At 34.4% G+C, this 17,056-nt stretch overlaps 2 protein-coding genes across 2 annotated transcripts; both read right to left on the reverse strand.

Annotated features, from left to right (window-relative positions):
* Position 1: 1 nt before the first annotated feature.
* Positions 2–2,458, reverse strand: LOC140152688 (uncharacterized). Its single transcript, XM_072175145.1, has 2 exons — positions 1,566–2,458; positions 2–1,006 (listed from the first exon to the last, which is right to left on the reverse strand). Exons 1-2 carry the CDS (start codon positions 2,438–2,440, stop codon positions 865–867), a joined length of 1,017 nt encoding a protein of 338 aa, XP_072031246.1. The 5' UTR covers positions 2,441–2,458; the 3' UTR covers positions 2–864.
* Positions 2,459–6,688: 4,230 nt separating this feature from the next.
* LOC140151657 (uncharacterized) lies at positions 6,689–15,358 on the reverse strand. Its single transcript, XM_072173991.1, has 6 exons — positions 15,182–15,358; positions 14,133–14,278; positions 13,067–13,233; positions 11,645–11,835; positions 10,562–10,610; positions 6,689–6,693 (listed from the first exon to the last, which is right to left on the reverse strand). The coding sequence occupies exons 1-6, from the start codon at positions 15,356–15,358 to the stop codon at positions 6,689–6,691; spliced, it is 735 nt and encodes a 244-aa protein (XP_072030092.1).
* Positions 15,359–17,056: the final 1,698 nt, after the last annotated feature.

The following is a 17,056-nucleotide window of genomic DNA, read 5'->3' on the forward strand; positions in this document are numbered from 1 at the left end:
ATAACTGTTTTATTTTGTATATCAAATGTTGTTAACAACTGAACTACACAAGAAACAGTGTCATTCATTTTGTGTTTAGCCCAACACATTATGGACATTTAGTTTTTACACTATTTAAAAGTTCCTAAACAAATAACATATTTACTGACCCGTAGCATTTCTCACACATGATAGGTCATAACCGATCTAGAAAAATCCACCATTCAGCTCAAACATAAAGACAATTGTCAATAGAACATTCCTTACACTGATCGCTACGCACTTTCCCGCAAAGCACAAGCTGCACAAGATCTTAGAATATCGTAGAAGTCAGGACTGCATGGAACCACACAAAGTCATTCCGCAACTCCCGGCCGCAACTACTGAACTTTCTAAATACACATGCATACTATTTAAAATTCACACTCCTTGCGTGGAAGATTGAGGCCTTATCTTCCATTCAACTCAAGAGCCCAAGAGATAATGTGATAAGCAAAGTAAAACATGTTCAAAACAGCATAGAGTGCATACTGATAAATAGGAATTATACTGAAATTTTCAAGGCCAAAATCAGTGTTTCAAAAGCAGCCTGCATCTCCAGACTCAAATACACACGGAAAGGTTGAACATTAAGTAATTCAGTCCTGATTGTTATTTTTACCTAATTTAGCATTTAACTGGTAGACTTGTTGACTTTCAAAGTGTGTTAAAAATGCCACAAATGACCAAATACCTGAACCAAGCGTATCACTTGAGTGAAAAATCAAAGCCAAGAACCAAAAGGAGAACTAAAAACATGTCTGTCACCACTGCCTACAAAGACATCAGAATATTAGCTCAGCCTTATAGAGCTATATATAGGTGTGCACCCTAGTTAATAATATTCTATACAGCACTACAAGGATCACCATTTTCATCATATGAAATGCCTAGAACAGCTGCAGCACTTGCTCTTCTCTGTCGTGATTCTTGGTGATTATCTCTCATCTCTGGGATTTCTTCAACTCTACTGCTCAGACTTAAAGACCTGGGAAGAAAACAAAGTTGAGAATTACACAAAAATCAAATGAAACAAAAATAAAAATCTAATGGTTACCAAATGACTGCCACCCATGTAAACATGTTGCATTGTTAGAAAAGTTATAATGTTAGCAAATACGGGTCATCTTAAGGATATATATTTACTTCTAGAAGAAAATTAACATTAATTAAAAGGGCATTTCGTGATCCACAGCCTCATCCCCCAATTTTCTCAAAAAAAAGTTGAGATTGTTATACCAATGGAAACCTAGGGCTATATAATGTTTATGTGCAAAAAAAATCTTGTAGATTAATTCGTTTAGGGAAAATATCGTCAAATTTGAATTATGTTCTGGTATACCAGAACAAATTACAACAGCGGCCTATGGACAAATGATGGAGCAGTGTAATACACATAATCATGCATAACTTGCAAACTCACAATTGGAAGCAAGTGAAAGTTTGGGAATAAGCTTTTTTCGTGGATATCTACTGAACAATTTCATAAAAAGAGGATGCTAGGATCACAAAATACTTGTGTGGGACAAATTACACTGATCATTTACTTTCTTCTCCTGAAGATATTCTTGATGGAGTTAGTAATAGAGTTCTTCTTGATCATCTTTTCCTCCATTTCTTTAAGACTTAGTATCACTGCCTTCCTATTATCCTGCACTGATGTCCTCCTTTCCATAAATCTATCTATTTCAGTAGGTGTGGCGTCATTCCAGACATCCGTCAGCAGAACAGGAGCAGGCATATCTGGTGACACGGATGGTGTGCTCTTTCTTTTTGCAAGTGCATCTTTTTGGGTTGGTGGACTTGCCACCTTGAAATCTTTAAGAGTTTGGCCTCTTTGCAATGGTTTGTCAACTCTACCAGGTGAATTTAGCATGACATCATGAGGACTTGGTGGTGGTTCATCAAAAACTGGTGATGAGGGTGCATCGCTAATAGGTGAGCTGAGAGGTGATCGATGACCATCTTTTCTCCGTCTCCTTGCTGGGTTATTTTCATTACTATGTTTTCTTGTTCGAGGCACAGAATTTGATGGTGTCGATGGGACATAAGAGGGTGCTTCCTTTTCCTCATCACTTTCTTCCTCCACATCCTCAGTTTCTTCATAAATGAGGTAGTCAAGGTCTGATTGTGATTTGCGTCTGTCATTGTTTGTCTGTTGCATTTGCTCATAGTGTCTTGCATCAAGCCCTCTACCAAGCATGTATTGAACATTAGCTGCACCGCTTCTTCTAGAAGATGAATGATGTTGTCCTCTATGTACACCATCAGGAGGAGGCATCATCTGTGGATGTCCATATATATAAGCTGGTCCATTGGCTAACATAGGTGGTGATGGCATACCATAGGAGCCAGCTATCTGTTGGTTGTACATCATTTGTTGATCATAACTCCAAGGTGCTGCTGTGGGTGGGTTTGTCATCAAACTCAGCGAACGCTTTTCTAGTTTAGACCTATACTTGGGTCTGGTCGTTGATTTGCGAGTATCCCTCTTATCAGAGTGATTAGTTTTGCTGCTTTTATTTGCATTGTTTGTTGATTTTATAGATTTGGTGGTTTTCAAGCACTCTTGCCAAGTTCTGAAACAGGAAAAGGAAGAGAGAAGCAATGGAATTAGATCATTTACCCATAACAACAAGTATGACAAAGTAATGTATCATCCATGCAACCTTACTATCATCATTCTCACTTTTCCACTTAGTCTATGATTCTCAATAGGTCATTATTGTTCAAATATGAACATTTTATTTCTCACTTAATGAATTGATTTACATAAAACTCCACAGGTGAAGAGCACTAAGTCAAATTTATATAATTTGAAGCCAAATATTGCATACATTATGGACAACTGCATGGAGGGATGGGGCCCAAATGGCCAATTTTCATTAGGGTGGCCCCCCCCCATCAAGGAACTACACCACTGGTATCTGTAATCCTTAAGGCTAAAAATGTGATGTCAGTATGAAATGACTGATGCATCCAAGCTAAATATAATTTACAGTTTTTATATTAAGACATGTCAGAAATACTTGTACCTTTGTAATGCAGCTATATTGTCAGTGGGTCCTCCATTGAATATATCTGGTGAATGGATGCCACTGTCTTTGGATCTCTTGCATGTTGACACTTCACTGCTGCTTAAACTGACACTGGAAAGTTTCCTACAGGAAAGTATGTACAAAAGCAGGTGTATAGTAAAATGGGGTCTCTCACCCCTCTAGCTGCTGTACATCAAGTTGATGCATATTTTGCATATCTGATTTGGACATTACTGCATGGAATAATGCTATAAAGCTATAATGCACACAAATAGTTTGTGACTTGTGTGAAAGGCAGTTGCAGCCTCAATATGCGCTGGCAGAGTGAAATTGCACTTTTTTTGTCCAAATTGGATCATTATACTTCATTTGGTACACAAAGAGTGAACAATCATTTAACAAGTTTAATTACAAAGGTCTATAGTTCCCTACCTTGATGCTAGTGGGTCATCAAGCACAGCATTGACATTGGAGATGAAATCACTCAATTGCCTCAAACAATGCTCTACGTGGAAACAATCCGGATGAGCTGAGTCTGTACATTTGGATAATTTCTGTGAAGAAATAATAAACATAAAACAAATAAAGGACAAAATATTTCATTAACTTTGATAAAAAAATAGTTTTAAGTCTTCTGGTCCAAATGGAAAACAAAAGTTTTTCATAAGGGCAAGATCTATATTACATAAGGTTTGATATCATTACATTTTGTTCAAGAATATTCTGTACTCATTTTCAGCAAATATGTTTCTTTACCACTTCAATTATTTTATTTCAAAGTTAAATATTTTTATAGAGGACCACTGCTACTGATTTGGACATACCTTACAACAGCAACAAGGTGCTTAAGATGATGAAGGGTGCACATTAGGAGTTGGTGGCTGAAAAAATATGAAAATGTGACACGATCTGATCCACTCAGACCAAAGTTGGAAATTTAGTTATTACCATTACTAACTTGCTGAACAATACCTCAGCAAATATATCATGTTGATGTTGAAATCTGTAAGTCCCTAGCATACTTGTTTGGAGAGTATCGATCTTTGCTGCCTTTGGCCTCCACGGACCAGATTGTGTCACATATGATCAAAGAGATGCTTAAAGCATATATGAACATTACGTTATGATGAGCCAACACTGGCCAATCCTTAAGACATCATAATTAGTCAAAAGTTAATTAGCAAGTACTAGTGTAATAATTCTCTAAGTAAACGATTACATACCTTTAAACACATAACATAGTTTGGAATTCTCTGTATAGGTGCCATAAGGTACACAGTAATATCAGACTCTTCTTTGCTACGTTTAGACAGTTGATTCTGAGGCAAATAATATTGGAAGAAAAATAATATACACATTCAAGTAAGAGAATTATATAATGAAATGATAATGGGAGGTAACTATTTTTGTATTGTGATCAAGAATTAAAAGCTTGCTATATATTCATTTGATTATCTTTGACCTAAAATGAAGGCTATTCATTTATACTTACCTTCAAAAAAGCTTGAAATGTGGAAGACTTATTGGTCTGTTTTGACAGTGCTGATAAACTACCCGAAAAATTCTGGAGATATTTACCATAGAGCTGCAAAAATTCACCCTATACCAAAACAAAAACAAACAGATCATGTTATAAATGTTGTTGTGGTGAGTATCAGATCTTGATTCTTCTTTTATTCAACTGAAAACACCACTAAACAGAGAATTAAAAATAATGTGGAATTGAATTGTCTTTTGCACCACAAATATGTAAAATATATTGATGAGTCTGAAGCTAATACTATATTGGTGATTTGGATAACACTTTCTAACAGGTATGCCAACAACAAGGAACACATTGGGCAATACCTCCATGCCTGTGCCTATAGTTTTCAGCAAAGTTCTTCTGTGGTCTGCTGATTTGAAACTTGTTATAACATAAACACAGAAATGGGGTTCTAATTGACTATAATATTGAGTCACATCATCATCATCAAGCCGCGTACCAACATGAGACCCAGTTTAACACCATAATTGGGAAGAGCAACAATTGGACATCGCTGAAGGATCTTGCCAATTACTATAAGTGGTCCGAGACTCCGAGAGTGAGAGTACACGAAACACAAAAGTTAGCTAATTGCTTTTTATGGACCCCTTTTTGGTAAAAATATCATAAAGTTTGCACACATTTTCTAAATCATTATCTTTGATATGTCTTCATTTTCCATAATATAACACAAACCATCCTGCACTCCAATTATTTTACATACATAGTGGCCATATCCCACCCTGTCTCCACCCCAGGAGATACTCAGTACAAATGACTATACAAGGATGTGCTGTAAATAAGGGTAGCATTTTCGGCCTTTTGGTATATCAATGACCCCATTTTCTATGCCAATTTTGGTCCTTTTTTCAAAATGTTCTCAATATTTTGGAAAATATCTCAATTTTGCCTAACTGTAGCCAAAATTTTAGAAATCTCTCCAAATTCTTTGGGAACATTAGTAAAAAGACAATTTGTGTTAAAAGGCCAAATATTTTGGTCCAAATTTCTTTATAAATTGGAATATTAATAGGCCCAATTAAAATTCACAGCCACATACCCCTACCCAAACAAAACCTGAGTACCCCAGGTCTCCACCGGCCAGACATCTTACCCCATCAGCACTGGTTAATCTTGCAAAGATATCTCCAAGCATGCCTTGGTATTTCCAACGAGACAATCTGCTTTCTAATGTGCTGAGTAATGTTGTGTGCTTCTGTAATAGTTTGTTCAGGCAAGGAGGGAACATCATGCTGGAATGGAAAAACATTTTTTTATATAACAAGAAACTATGGCATACTGTAATCAACTAATACTTATTTTCATAGGGAACAGTTATAAAATATGATTAAAACTTTAGCAAGTATTTGTATTACTTGAGCTGTTGTTAGTAAAATTTTATTTCAGATATCAGTGTTTTGTTTTTCATATGACGAAATTAAGACATGTGAATTAATGTAGAAATTCACAAACTATGCTGTGAAACAAACCCATGATCTTGATGAAAATAGCCAGTCCACGGACTAATAAGGCCAAAAAAGAAGAGGGTTTGCCTCAAAGCTTGCGCGCGCATTTGTAAAATCGTGTGATTTTTCCGGAAAAATTCGGCAAAAATCGGATTTGTTTTCAAACCACTCGTGAGCTTTGAGACAAACCTTTTTTTGGCCCAATAAGCTAATATCAACAATATCATATTCTACAGTGACTGTCCATTTTCACTTGTTAAAAAAGTAGTTAAAAATCTCCTATAGACCAAATTTGCAGGGGAAAAAGGAAAAGAAAAAGGCTCTAACAAAACCATTCATTAACACTGGTTCAGATTTTTAGCTTTATTCTCATCTCATTCATTATTTGTTTCTTACTTGATGTCTGACAATGAGAGTTGTGCTTCAGCAATCAATGGGTTAACAATCTTTTCCTTCAAGAAACTCAGCTGTGAGACATAGGTCTTCTCTGATGATAACAACTCTTGTGCAATTTGTAACCTTTGACCTGTAAAATATATAATTAATATATGAAACAATTCTTAACAATTGACATTTATATTTTGAATATACCTAAACTGATATACAAATCTAGACAGGCGTTTTTTTACTTTGGAAGAGCATTAAACTACCAAAAATCAAACAAGTAAACGAACAGGGACAACCTTCACATCTGAGCAGCTCAGTGGCAGGTTTGTACCTTGCTGTTAAACAGTTTTGCTTACAATAAATTTGTTTACAATCAATAAAAGTTTAAAGTTTGTTTGGCTTATTAAAAAATGAAACTCATAACATCACGTATAAAATGGCGTACACACAGTTGTACAAAGCACTTGAGTTAGTTGCACATTGCGTAATTCATGGCTGGTGTGAGCATATGTTAATGTACATGAGTGTAACTTTATTGGCATATGCAGTAACAAAAACTGAATAATTTTTGTTAATTATAAGCTGAACATATATACTTTAATGTAATTCATTAAAAACTAGAGCGGTTCTCGGCTTTCGCGGTTCTCGGCATTCGCGGTTCTCGGTAGTGTGGGTTGGTCCGTATGTGACGTTTCTGTTCAGAACCTTGTGTGACCCTTCCCCCCCCCCCCGAAAAAAAAATCATCCGCCACCACTGGTTATAACAAGGGCCTTGTAAATGCAACTGGTGAGACAGAGCCTCCCATGACGTTTGTGTTTTCAGTCTGATTTCAGTTCCCTAACAGGTACAAAGTTTACGCATTATCATTAGGCCTACCAAGTATTGTATGTCCTATAATCTCTTATGTATGACATGGATCTTTACCATGATTGTGCAAGCCAAAAAAATATCATTTCAATACCCCAAACATGCGTTAAAAAAAGACCATGTTTTACACATGCAACCTCAAGTTTAGACATATAATTTAATTTGGCCTAAACCCTCATGCACGGGAAAAATCATGCCGCCACCATTGGTTATGACAAGGGCCTTTTAGGGTGCACACCAGTAAATAACCCCTACTGACTTTCTGTACAGACAGGGGCCGGAAAACAACTCAGTTCTTCAAAACTTCCCTTTCTGCAAGCAGAAGGTCAGATGACGACATCCATTGTAAAAATTAATATATATGGATTTCAGGATTTTTTTTCCAGAAATATTGTAAAAAGTTCAACCTATAACTTAACAGCTAACGCCACCTCACAAACAGCTTGGTGTTTCTGAAATGTAACACATTTTGAAAGTCGTCATAAAAAGTCGGATCCTGCTAAATTTACACAGACAATCTAATTTACAGGCCTAAATGAGGATTAAATATGAATCAGGGCCTAATAGTTGCCTTTTAAGCCTTTTCTAATGTATTACATTAAGTCATATTGCACATTTCCTCGTTTCAAATACTGGTTTTTTTCCTTCCAGGGTGTAGCTAGACTTCTCCGTACTCCACTTGCCAATTGTGCTTCTGGCTATTGCATTTAAGCTTAAAACTCTGATTATTATTTGTGCACAATTGATAGATTTTCACATCTAATCTTTTCAGTCACCGTACTCCCTCTGTTTGTTAGCTTCCCAAGTGGACTACTGGCTTTGGATTGCGGATAACATTTTTAACACGGGATTCTATGGAGAGTTAGGCCAATTTCTGGCCTAACTAAAAGTATTATGTATAAGTGTATCAACATACATTTCACATGTCATGATTTTTCATTGTTTTATTTTAAAGCAATTCTTTATTGGGGTGCATGCTCTCATATATTAGGTGGTTTTTTTTTTCATGTTCCTCTTGTCATTCTTGATAGATGGCTGTTTATTTATGTCGCGTGTTAAGTATTTTTTAATTTTTGGTCGAAGTGTATAATTATCATCAGACACATGTCACATTTTTATGTATGATTTTGCATTATTTAATTTCAAATTATATAATTTTTTAAACGTACTAACGTAGTTCTTTATTTTTTTTTCTGTGAATATCATCCGAAAAGTAGGCCTCCTGCACATTATGATTTTGCCTTGCTTTATTTAACTCTTTACTGGGGTGCATGCTCTCTGCTGGTTTTTTCATGTTCCTCTTATCATTATTGACAAGATAGCACCTGCTGTTCGCTGTTTATTTATTTCGCCCTAAATTATTTCTTTACTTGTGTTTTTAGATTTTGAAGTTTATATCATGATAGCACACGCTATGTTTTTATACCAACCGCGTTTTCTTTTTGAAAACAGTTCTTGTTTCAAATCCTGGTCCGCAATGTCAACATTCAGTTCGTTCATAAAATATGGCTATTTATTTATGTCGCGTGTTAAGTAGTTCTTTATTTTTTGCTCGAAGTGTATAAATATCATCAGACACATGTCACATTTTTATGTATGATTGTTCATTATCTAATCTTAAAATATATAATTCTTTAAACTTATTTCTTTTTTTCTGTTTCAGTGAATATCATCCGAAAAGTAGGCCTCTGCACATTATGAGTTTCCTTGTTTTATTTAAACTCTTTATTGAGGTACATGCTCCTCTTATCGTTATTGACAAGTCAGCACATGCTGTACGCTGTTTATTTATTTCGCCCTCATTTTCTTTACTTTTGTTTTTAGATCTTTAGTTCTTTATTTTTGTTTCTGTGAATATCATCCGAAAAGCCTTCTGCACATTATGATTTTTCCTTGCTTTATTTAACTCTTTACCGGGGTGCATGCTCTCTGCTGGTTTTTTTCATGTTCCTCTTATCATTATTGACAAGATAGCACCTGCTGTACGCTGTTTATTTATTTCGCCCTAAATTATTTCTTTACTTTTGTTTTTAGATTTTGAATTTGATATCATGATATCACACGCTATGTTTTATACCAACCGCATTGTCTGTTTAAAGACAGTTCTTGTTTTAAATCCTGAATACAATGTCAACATTCAGTTCGTTCACCTCACAATGCGGTGCGATGTTATATAACTGTATATATTGCAGGGTTGCCAAACCCGCGATGTAATGGGCCTAGGTCAATAGGATGAGTTTTGAAGATTTTCCTCGCGACAATTTCCTGTCCTATAGACACCAATTGATGGTTAAGAAAAATATTGCATGACTTCTCAACATTGGCTTACGCGACTTCTGGTAGTTTTTAAGGTCATAGAAACCAACATTTGATAAAAAAAATATTGGGCGACTTTTCAATGATTTGACCCGCGGTTTGCCCTCATTTGTTTGGCAACCGTGGTCTGTGTTAAGTGAATATATTTCGGTAAGAAAACAATTATCATAGACCATGTAGACAGAACGGACAATGGTCATAGGCGCTCTCCTCCATTTTGAGAAATATACTTTTACACACACACTACATTTATAATTAAAATGATCAGCCTTAAAGTTTTACCTTTTAGTGGGTTAAGCCAAACCTAAGTGGATGAAATATAAATCAACACTTCTGGCACTGATTGGTTTCCGTAGTTGTTATATGGAATACGAGCTGTCTGTAGCTACAAAATTGTCTGCAAATCGGCTTTTGCCGGGCCTCTCTTTTCGGCGTTTTTCTCATTAAATTAGGGTCCCGTTCAAATAAAAACTAAACTGGTGTCTAGATGTAATCACAGTTAACACACCAGGAAAATTATAGAATATACAACAACCTAGTTACACCTGTAGACCGCGAACAAACATGCACCTGGCCAGACCTGGCCGTATCACTTAGTGTTCTCCCTATACGGATACCCATAAGGGTCACACAAAAAAGATTGAAAATATCAGTTCTCCCTCTAACAATTTGTTGCTGGGCCAATTTGACCATATATTGAGATTTTTGGCAAAAGACTTATGCCAAAAATTTCAATATATGAACTGAAAACCACTTTTTTCCATTTTTTTATCCCTGGAAGGCTTTTTACCAATTCTGGCAAGTCCCTATATCAATCTCACTCCATACAACCTTAGCAGGAACACTGGACAACATAGTTTAAAGATCAATGTTGAGCATATCCTTGTCGAAAATTGTAAACACCCTTGGAATAAATGCAAATGGGACTGATAAACTAACTTACCATCATTTGGTGAGGCACCTTCAAAGTCTTTCTTGGTTAAAGTACCACCCTAGAAATAAATAAATTTAAGTTTATTGTAATATTAAATCATTAATAACAAAAAGGTTACCGGTCTCTTCTAGTGCATGTAAGTTGTCAAATATGGTGATGCTGATAAACAATAAATGTTCAATGACTTAGACAAATCTGGCATCTTGGTTGGTTAGTATTTTCCTGTATTGATTTTGAAATTAAACGTAATGTAATGTAGATTGTGTAGAAGTCTATATGATTTTGAAACTTTAAATTGTGAACAGTTTTTTCAATTTTTCAAAATTGAGCTATTAACTGATTGAAATGCAGTGTCGGCCTATGATAGGTTCTACCTACAAATTGTTTTTCAATGACATATTTGCAGAAAATATTAAGTATATGTATGGAATATAATTAAATCATTAATTTTTTTACTATTGATGCCAAAACCCTGTTTATAATTTAATGTTTTTATGATTATTTTCAAGGGCTCATTAATGTATTTTTTTGCTTATCTGGTTCTCTGAACAAATCAATGATATAAAGTGTAGTGATGTCTGTACAACATTATTTATACTTGAGATATAAACTAATAAATTAGATATGCACACTACTCGGATGCATACCTATCGCCCACATTTAACATTTAAAATAATCAATAATAAATGCCCCAAGATTTGGTTGCTATGTATATTTGCTAGGGAAACACTGGTTGGCAGTTGGGTGCATGTTTCATATCTTTCTCAAATTGAAATTGTAAAAAAAGGCTATTTTAATTTACACCAGATTCATATATCACCTGTTTCAATACTTTTAAGACAAATTGTCCTATAATTCAGATGGTTTGTATGCTGAGGAAGAAATAAACCCTCTTTCAGTAAATACATGAGAGTGAAAAGTCATCACAAAAACAGGCATAAAAATAAAACATTCCTGTTGGTCTTAAACACTTAAATGTTAATAAATATTATAATAATAAAACATATAGTAGTATTTTGATCAGGGCCACCATTAATTTGCATTTTCGTGTTCAAAATGGACACAGATTGGGATTCTCTTAACTAAAATTACCTCTTTCCCATCCGGAAGTTGAGCCAAGATATCATGCAGGTCATCTGAATCACCGGATGCAGTAGCATCTTGTCCCTGCTGATGGTTCTTGTACTTCTCACGTAGAGTGCGGTTACCCATTCTCAGCATGTGATTGGCTGCTTTGGTTGCTGATGAATCTGAATCGGTGTCACATGGAGGTGACATGGTTCCTATGGTGATGGTGTATGAAAACAAAAGTTAAAATGATTTCTGATTAATTGTTCATTATATTGATTATCATATTTGTATATCATCATTGTCATTGCCATCATCATTATTATCATAGTTATCTTTATAATTATTATCATCATTATTAATCAGTATTATTATCATTCTTATTATCATCATTAACATTATTATAATGATGATCACCATTCTTCTTATACCAACTCTTATCTTACATTATCATCATCATCATCATTATTATCAGAAAAAGCAATATCTAGTTGAAAATATTACAGAAATGAAAATAAAATTAGGATTAAATTCACAATGATTCAAAAACTGGGAGCTAAAGATCAGATATAATTCAAATTGGATAAAAGTCAAAATATTTTTAAAATAATTATACAGATGTTCAGAGGAAAACAAAACTACAGATATTTAGTGTATCCATATATTGAAAATGAAAATAGCAATACAAATAACTAATAAAAGTAATTGCTTCAGCATATACAATTATAATACTAAAAGCATAGTAATAATTATGATAATGGGTGTACAAGAAGCATTTTAGTATTATAATTGGACATAGATTAAAGGTTGTTTAATCAAGTTTTTGGCAATTTAAAATGACAATTTTATAATGGTCAAAAAGGGAAAAAATGTCAACTGCAGAGCTAGATATTATTCACATTATTTGATTTGATTTGTATAGGTTTCAAGAACACAATATACAAATGTTACACTCTGATATGACAGTACGAGCAACACATAATTATATTATGTCATTTGTAATGCAAATTCATTCATTATTTTAGTTGTTTACTTATCCAATATTTATGGAATAAAACTATTTAGGGCACAAACCAGAAGTTTGCCGATGTCCTATAAACAAGAGTGCTTTTGTTTTGAGGCTAAACTCCTCCCTCTAATAAAAGTTTGAAATATCAAAATTCTAACCCAAAAGATAAATTTTGACTGATATTTTAACTAGTTTTAAAAATGTAATTTTTGACCCAACCCCAGAGAGGCCCACAGAGTCATGTGAAATTGTGCATTTTCCTTCATTTCCATTTCAGACAACAACAAAATCACCCACATGTACATTTTTACATTGTCTTGTACATTGTACAGTTTGTACTTTGAATAGCCTCCACTCCCCTTACAATTAGAAGATGTCACTAAGTTCAACTAAACTTATTACTATAAACCTATATCATGATATAATATGGTACATACCTGTGATTGTATCAGGTAATGAATCCATGAATGGGTGCAGCATTGGTGACACTCTTTTGCCTCGGGTACCTTCCCATTCACTCTTACAGCTGTCTCCATTACTGTGGGGTTTGCCAGAGTCAGAATTATTGTTATCACTGTCTACTGCAGATGGCTTGTGTTTAGATCTAGGAAATGTGCATTTATTTCAGTGTAAACATTGATGTGCATGAAAAGAAAAGGACAGTGTTTATAATATATTGAAAAAAAAAATGTTTCAGGATTTACATTCAGCAGAGAGCTCATGTGGTAACTTATTGAACATTCCTGATTCAGAGCATTTCTTAATTTCAAGAAAATGGCTTTTAATTCAGCTTAAAAGAGTATTTTGTGGTCTTAGCATCCTCTTTATATAACATTTTTCAGAAGCTTATTCCCAAAATTTCAGTTGATTCCAATTTTGTGTTTGCAAGTTATGCATGATATGTATTACACTGCTCCATAGGCCACTGTGTTGAACTACATTCTAGTACACCAGAACATATTCAATTTGGGGGCTAAAAAACAGCTAAATACTTTGGCAAAATTTATTTAAGTTATGGAGGGGAATGGATCTTTTTCAGTTTTCAGCCTTGACAAAATATCATCATTGATTTAAGGAACAAAATAGCTTAAAATAGCAATTTTTCTGTATCTATGCGCATTTGTCTGAGTAGAGTCATGGGAGATGGTCATCACATAGACTCTATAAGGGAGGGTCTGTGGTCAACAGGAAAACTTTACTAAATGTCACCTGAATGTTTTGCTGATAAACACCCTGAAATTTTAGCTGGTAAACACACTGCAACACACACACTTAACATATTAGTAAGATAATGAAAAGAATTGCGCCATGAAATAAAGGTGACTTAGGGTAAAACATAACATAAAATATTCTTTCCTGGTTGTCATTTCATTTCTTGCAGGTGTCCTTTTCAGCATTTCTTTATCTCTATAAGTCTACAAAATATCTTATTTCAATTATGTTTGTTAGTTTATCATGTTTATAAGATAACTTGATTTTTTTTTTTTTTTATTCTCATCTCACCTATCTCTTATTTGCATAGTATTTTGTTGCTTGATTTCTTCAAGGAGTTGCTTTCTATCGTTGTGAATCTCTTGCACCTGCTCTGATAAGGTCTCTGTCATCTCAGAATTCTTCCTTACTTCAACCAAAGCAGAGCTAAGATCAGTCTACATGTAAATAAGAATATGGCAATCAACTTATATTTATTGAACTCTTTTGTTCACTTTGTTGTACTTAAGAACTTACATTTTTCTTTTATAAGCTGGTTCAATAGGATCTCATTGCCTCATTGCTGTCCCTCACAGACTGTTAGAAAGAAATGTATTAATTTTCTATTTTCTCATGTGTGATTAAAATGTCTCACCACATCAAAATATGGTAGTTGTCTCCAAATTATGCTTGAATTATAGATCTACATCTGTCAGGATCCTCAGTTAAGTTGCCAAAAGGCAATTTGACTGAGAATAATTGGATATGATGCATGGGTCACAAAATATTCAGAAAATGCATGTCTATTGCAACATACCTTGAGTTGTTGTACAGATTGAGTGAGATCATTGATCATTCTCCGATTGTTGCATACCTTGAGTTGTTGTATAGATTGAGTGAGATCATTGATCATTCTCCGATTATTGCAACATACCTTGAGTTGTTGTACAGATTGAGTGAGATCATTGATCATTCTCTGATTGTTGCAACATACCTTGAGTTGTTGTACAGATTGAGTGAGATCATTGATCATTCTCTGATTGTTGCAACATACCTTGAGTTGTTGTACAGATTGAGTGAGATCATTGATCATTCTCCCATTGTTGCAACATACCTTGAGTTGTTGTACAGATTGAGTGAGATCATTGATCATTCTCTGATTGTTGCAACATACCTTGAGTTGTTGAACAGATTGAGTGAGATCATTGATCATTCTCTGATTGTTGCAACATACCTTGAGTAGTTGTATAGATAGCTATAGATTGAGTGAGATCATTGATCATTCTCCGATTGTTGCATACCTTGAGTTGTTGTATAGATTGAGTGAGATCATTGATCATTCTCCGATTGTTGCAACATACCTTGAGTTGTTGTACAGATTGAGTGAGATCATTGATCATTCTCTGATTGTTCCTCTCTGATGTCTCCACTCTATCCGATAGATTCTTGTCCCAATCTTGAATACGTCCAAGTTCTTGCATAGCCAACACAAAGCCATCTTTCATCTCTTGCACCAGTAGTTGGAGCTGAACAAACATTTATAGAGAAATATTAATATTATTTTAAAAAGATGTGAGCTAATGTGTTGAAATGCTCTCCCAAATTGCAGGGTATTATCCCATCACCATCTTCTAGTTCATAAGATTTATTTGTAACACTGGCTATCAGCATTCCTCTCCTCTTATCCACTCAATATTAGATGGTTGGGGTTACCTGTGCTGATCAATATTGTACATGTGTATGCGGAATCATCTATTTGAATTGTTGATTATACAGTGTGCACAAGTATGGAAACCTAAAACACTCAAATACAAGTAACTCTTGAAACCCTCAAATATATGTAACTCTTCAATTATCTGCAATTAGAGATTACGAACTGAAATAATTCTAAACATAAATCTAAATTTATTTATTTCTGATAAGACATTTTCTGATACAATCATTACGATGGATGGTGCATTAAACTTGAATAAGCTTTACCACTTTACCTGGACCCTGTGAGGTTTACAAAATTTGAAACCAATTGAATACAAAAATTTGATTTTGGTTGCTAGCAGCTAGCACTTATAATCCTTTTTTCGGTTTTTTTTTTGCTCTTCTTTTTGCTCTTCACTTTTTCAAACCATCTAATAAAAATTGGGTCAACCTTTTTGGTACAGTCATTTTGGGGAACAGGATTGGTGTGACCCTCCCTCCAGTCAACAAATCCTGCGCACGCCACTGTTCAAAATTCCTATTTCTACTTTCCCACCAGATGTTGACATTGTTTTCTTACTTGGAGCAAATATTCCTTGTTCTTCATATGCACACATTTAGTAAATACCTTGATTTGGGTATTAAATAGTATAAATTTGAAAATTTTCATGAGCTTCGCGCGAAGTGAACACAAAGTTGATCAACTTTCAAAAAGTTTTAAACTGAAAATTTATTCCGGTAAAAGTGGGCTGAACTAATGCTCACTGTTTTTTTTTTTTTTTTATATCCTTGACAAAAAACAAGTCAAGGCACACTGCCGAGGCTCTCTTAAGGGAAGGGGTATGAACGTTTGGACAGTATTTATTGTGGGACATTAGATCATATCAGACATATCGAATTGCATTCTGAATCCGAAGAATGTCCTTCTGATATCAAATAATTTTGACTTTTGAAATTCGCAATGTAATACACATTTTATGGCAAATCATTAAAATTGATATTTTTGATATTTAACAGTACTCGAAGTAAACTTTATAAATCTGATGATATGTACTTAAAGTGTATGTAGGTGGGATGAAAAGCCGACGATCAATTGAAAATTTTGACCTTTCGTATTGAAGATATGGATTTTTTCCCAAAACACCAAAAAAAAATAGGTCTTTTAGGGGAAAAAATCCATATCTTCAATATGAAAGGTCAAAATGTTCAATTGATCGTCGGCTTTTCCTCCCAACTACATACACTTTAAGAATATATCATTAAATTTATAAAATTTACTTCGAGGACTGTTATATGTCAAAAATGTGAAAAATATCAACTTTTAATAATTTGTCATAAAATTTGTATTATACCGTGAAAATCAAAAAATGAAAATTGTTTGATATCAAAAAGACATTCTTTGTATTCAGAATGCAATTCGATATGTCTGATGTGCTCTCATTTCCCACAAAAAATGCTGTCGAAACGCCCAAAACGCTCATTCCAGATCCCTTAAGGGCCTAAAACAATATTGTAAATTCTAAATGCTCTCCGAGACCATT

This window comes from Amphiura filiformis, chromosome 5, assembly GCF_039555335.1.
Source record: "Amphiura filiformis chromosome 5, Afil_fr2py, whole genome shotgun sequence".
Taxonomy (NCBI): domain Eukaryota; kingdom Metazoa; phylum Echinodermata; class Ophiuroidea; order Amphilepidida; family Amphiuridae; genus Amphiura; species Amphiura filiformis.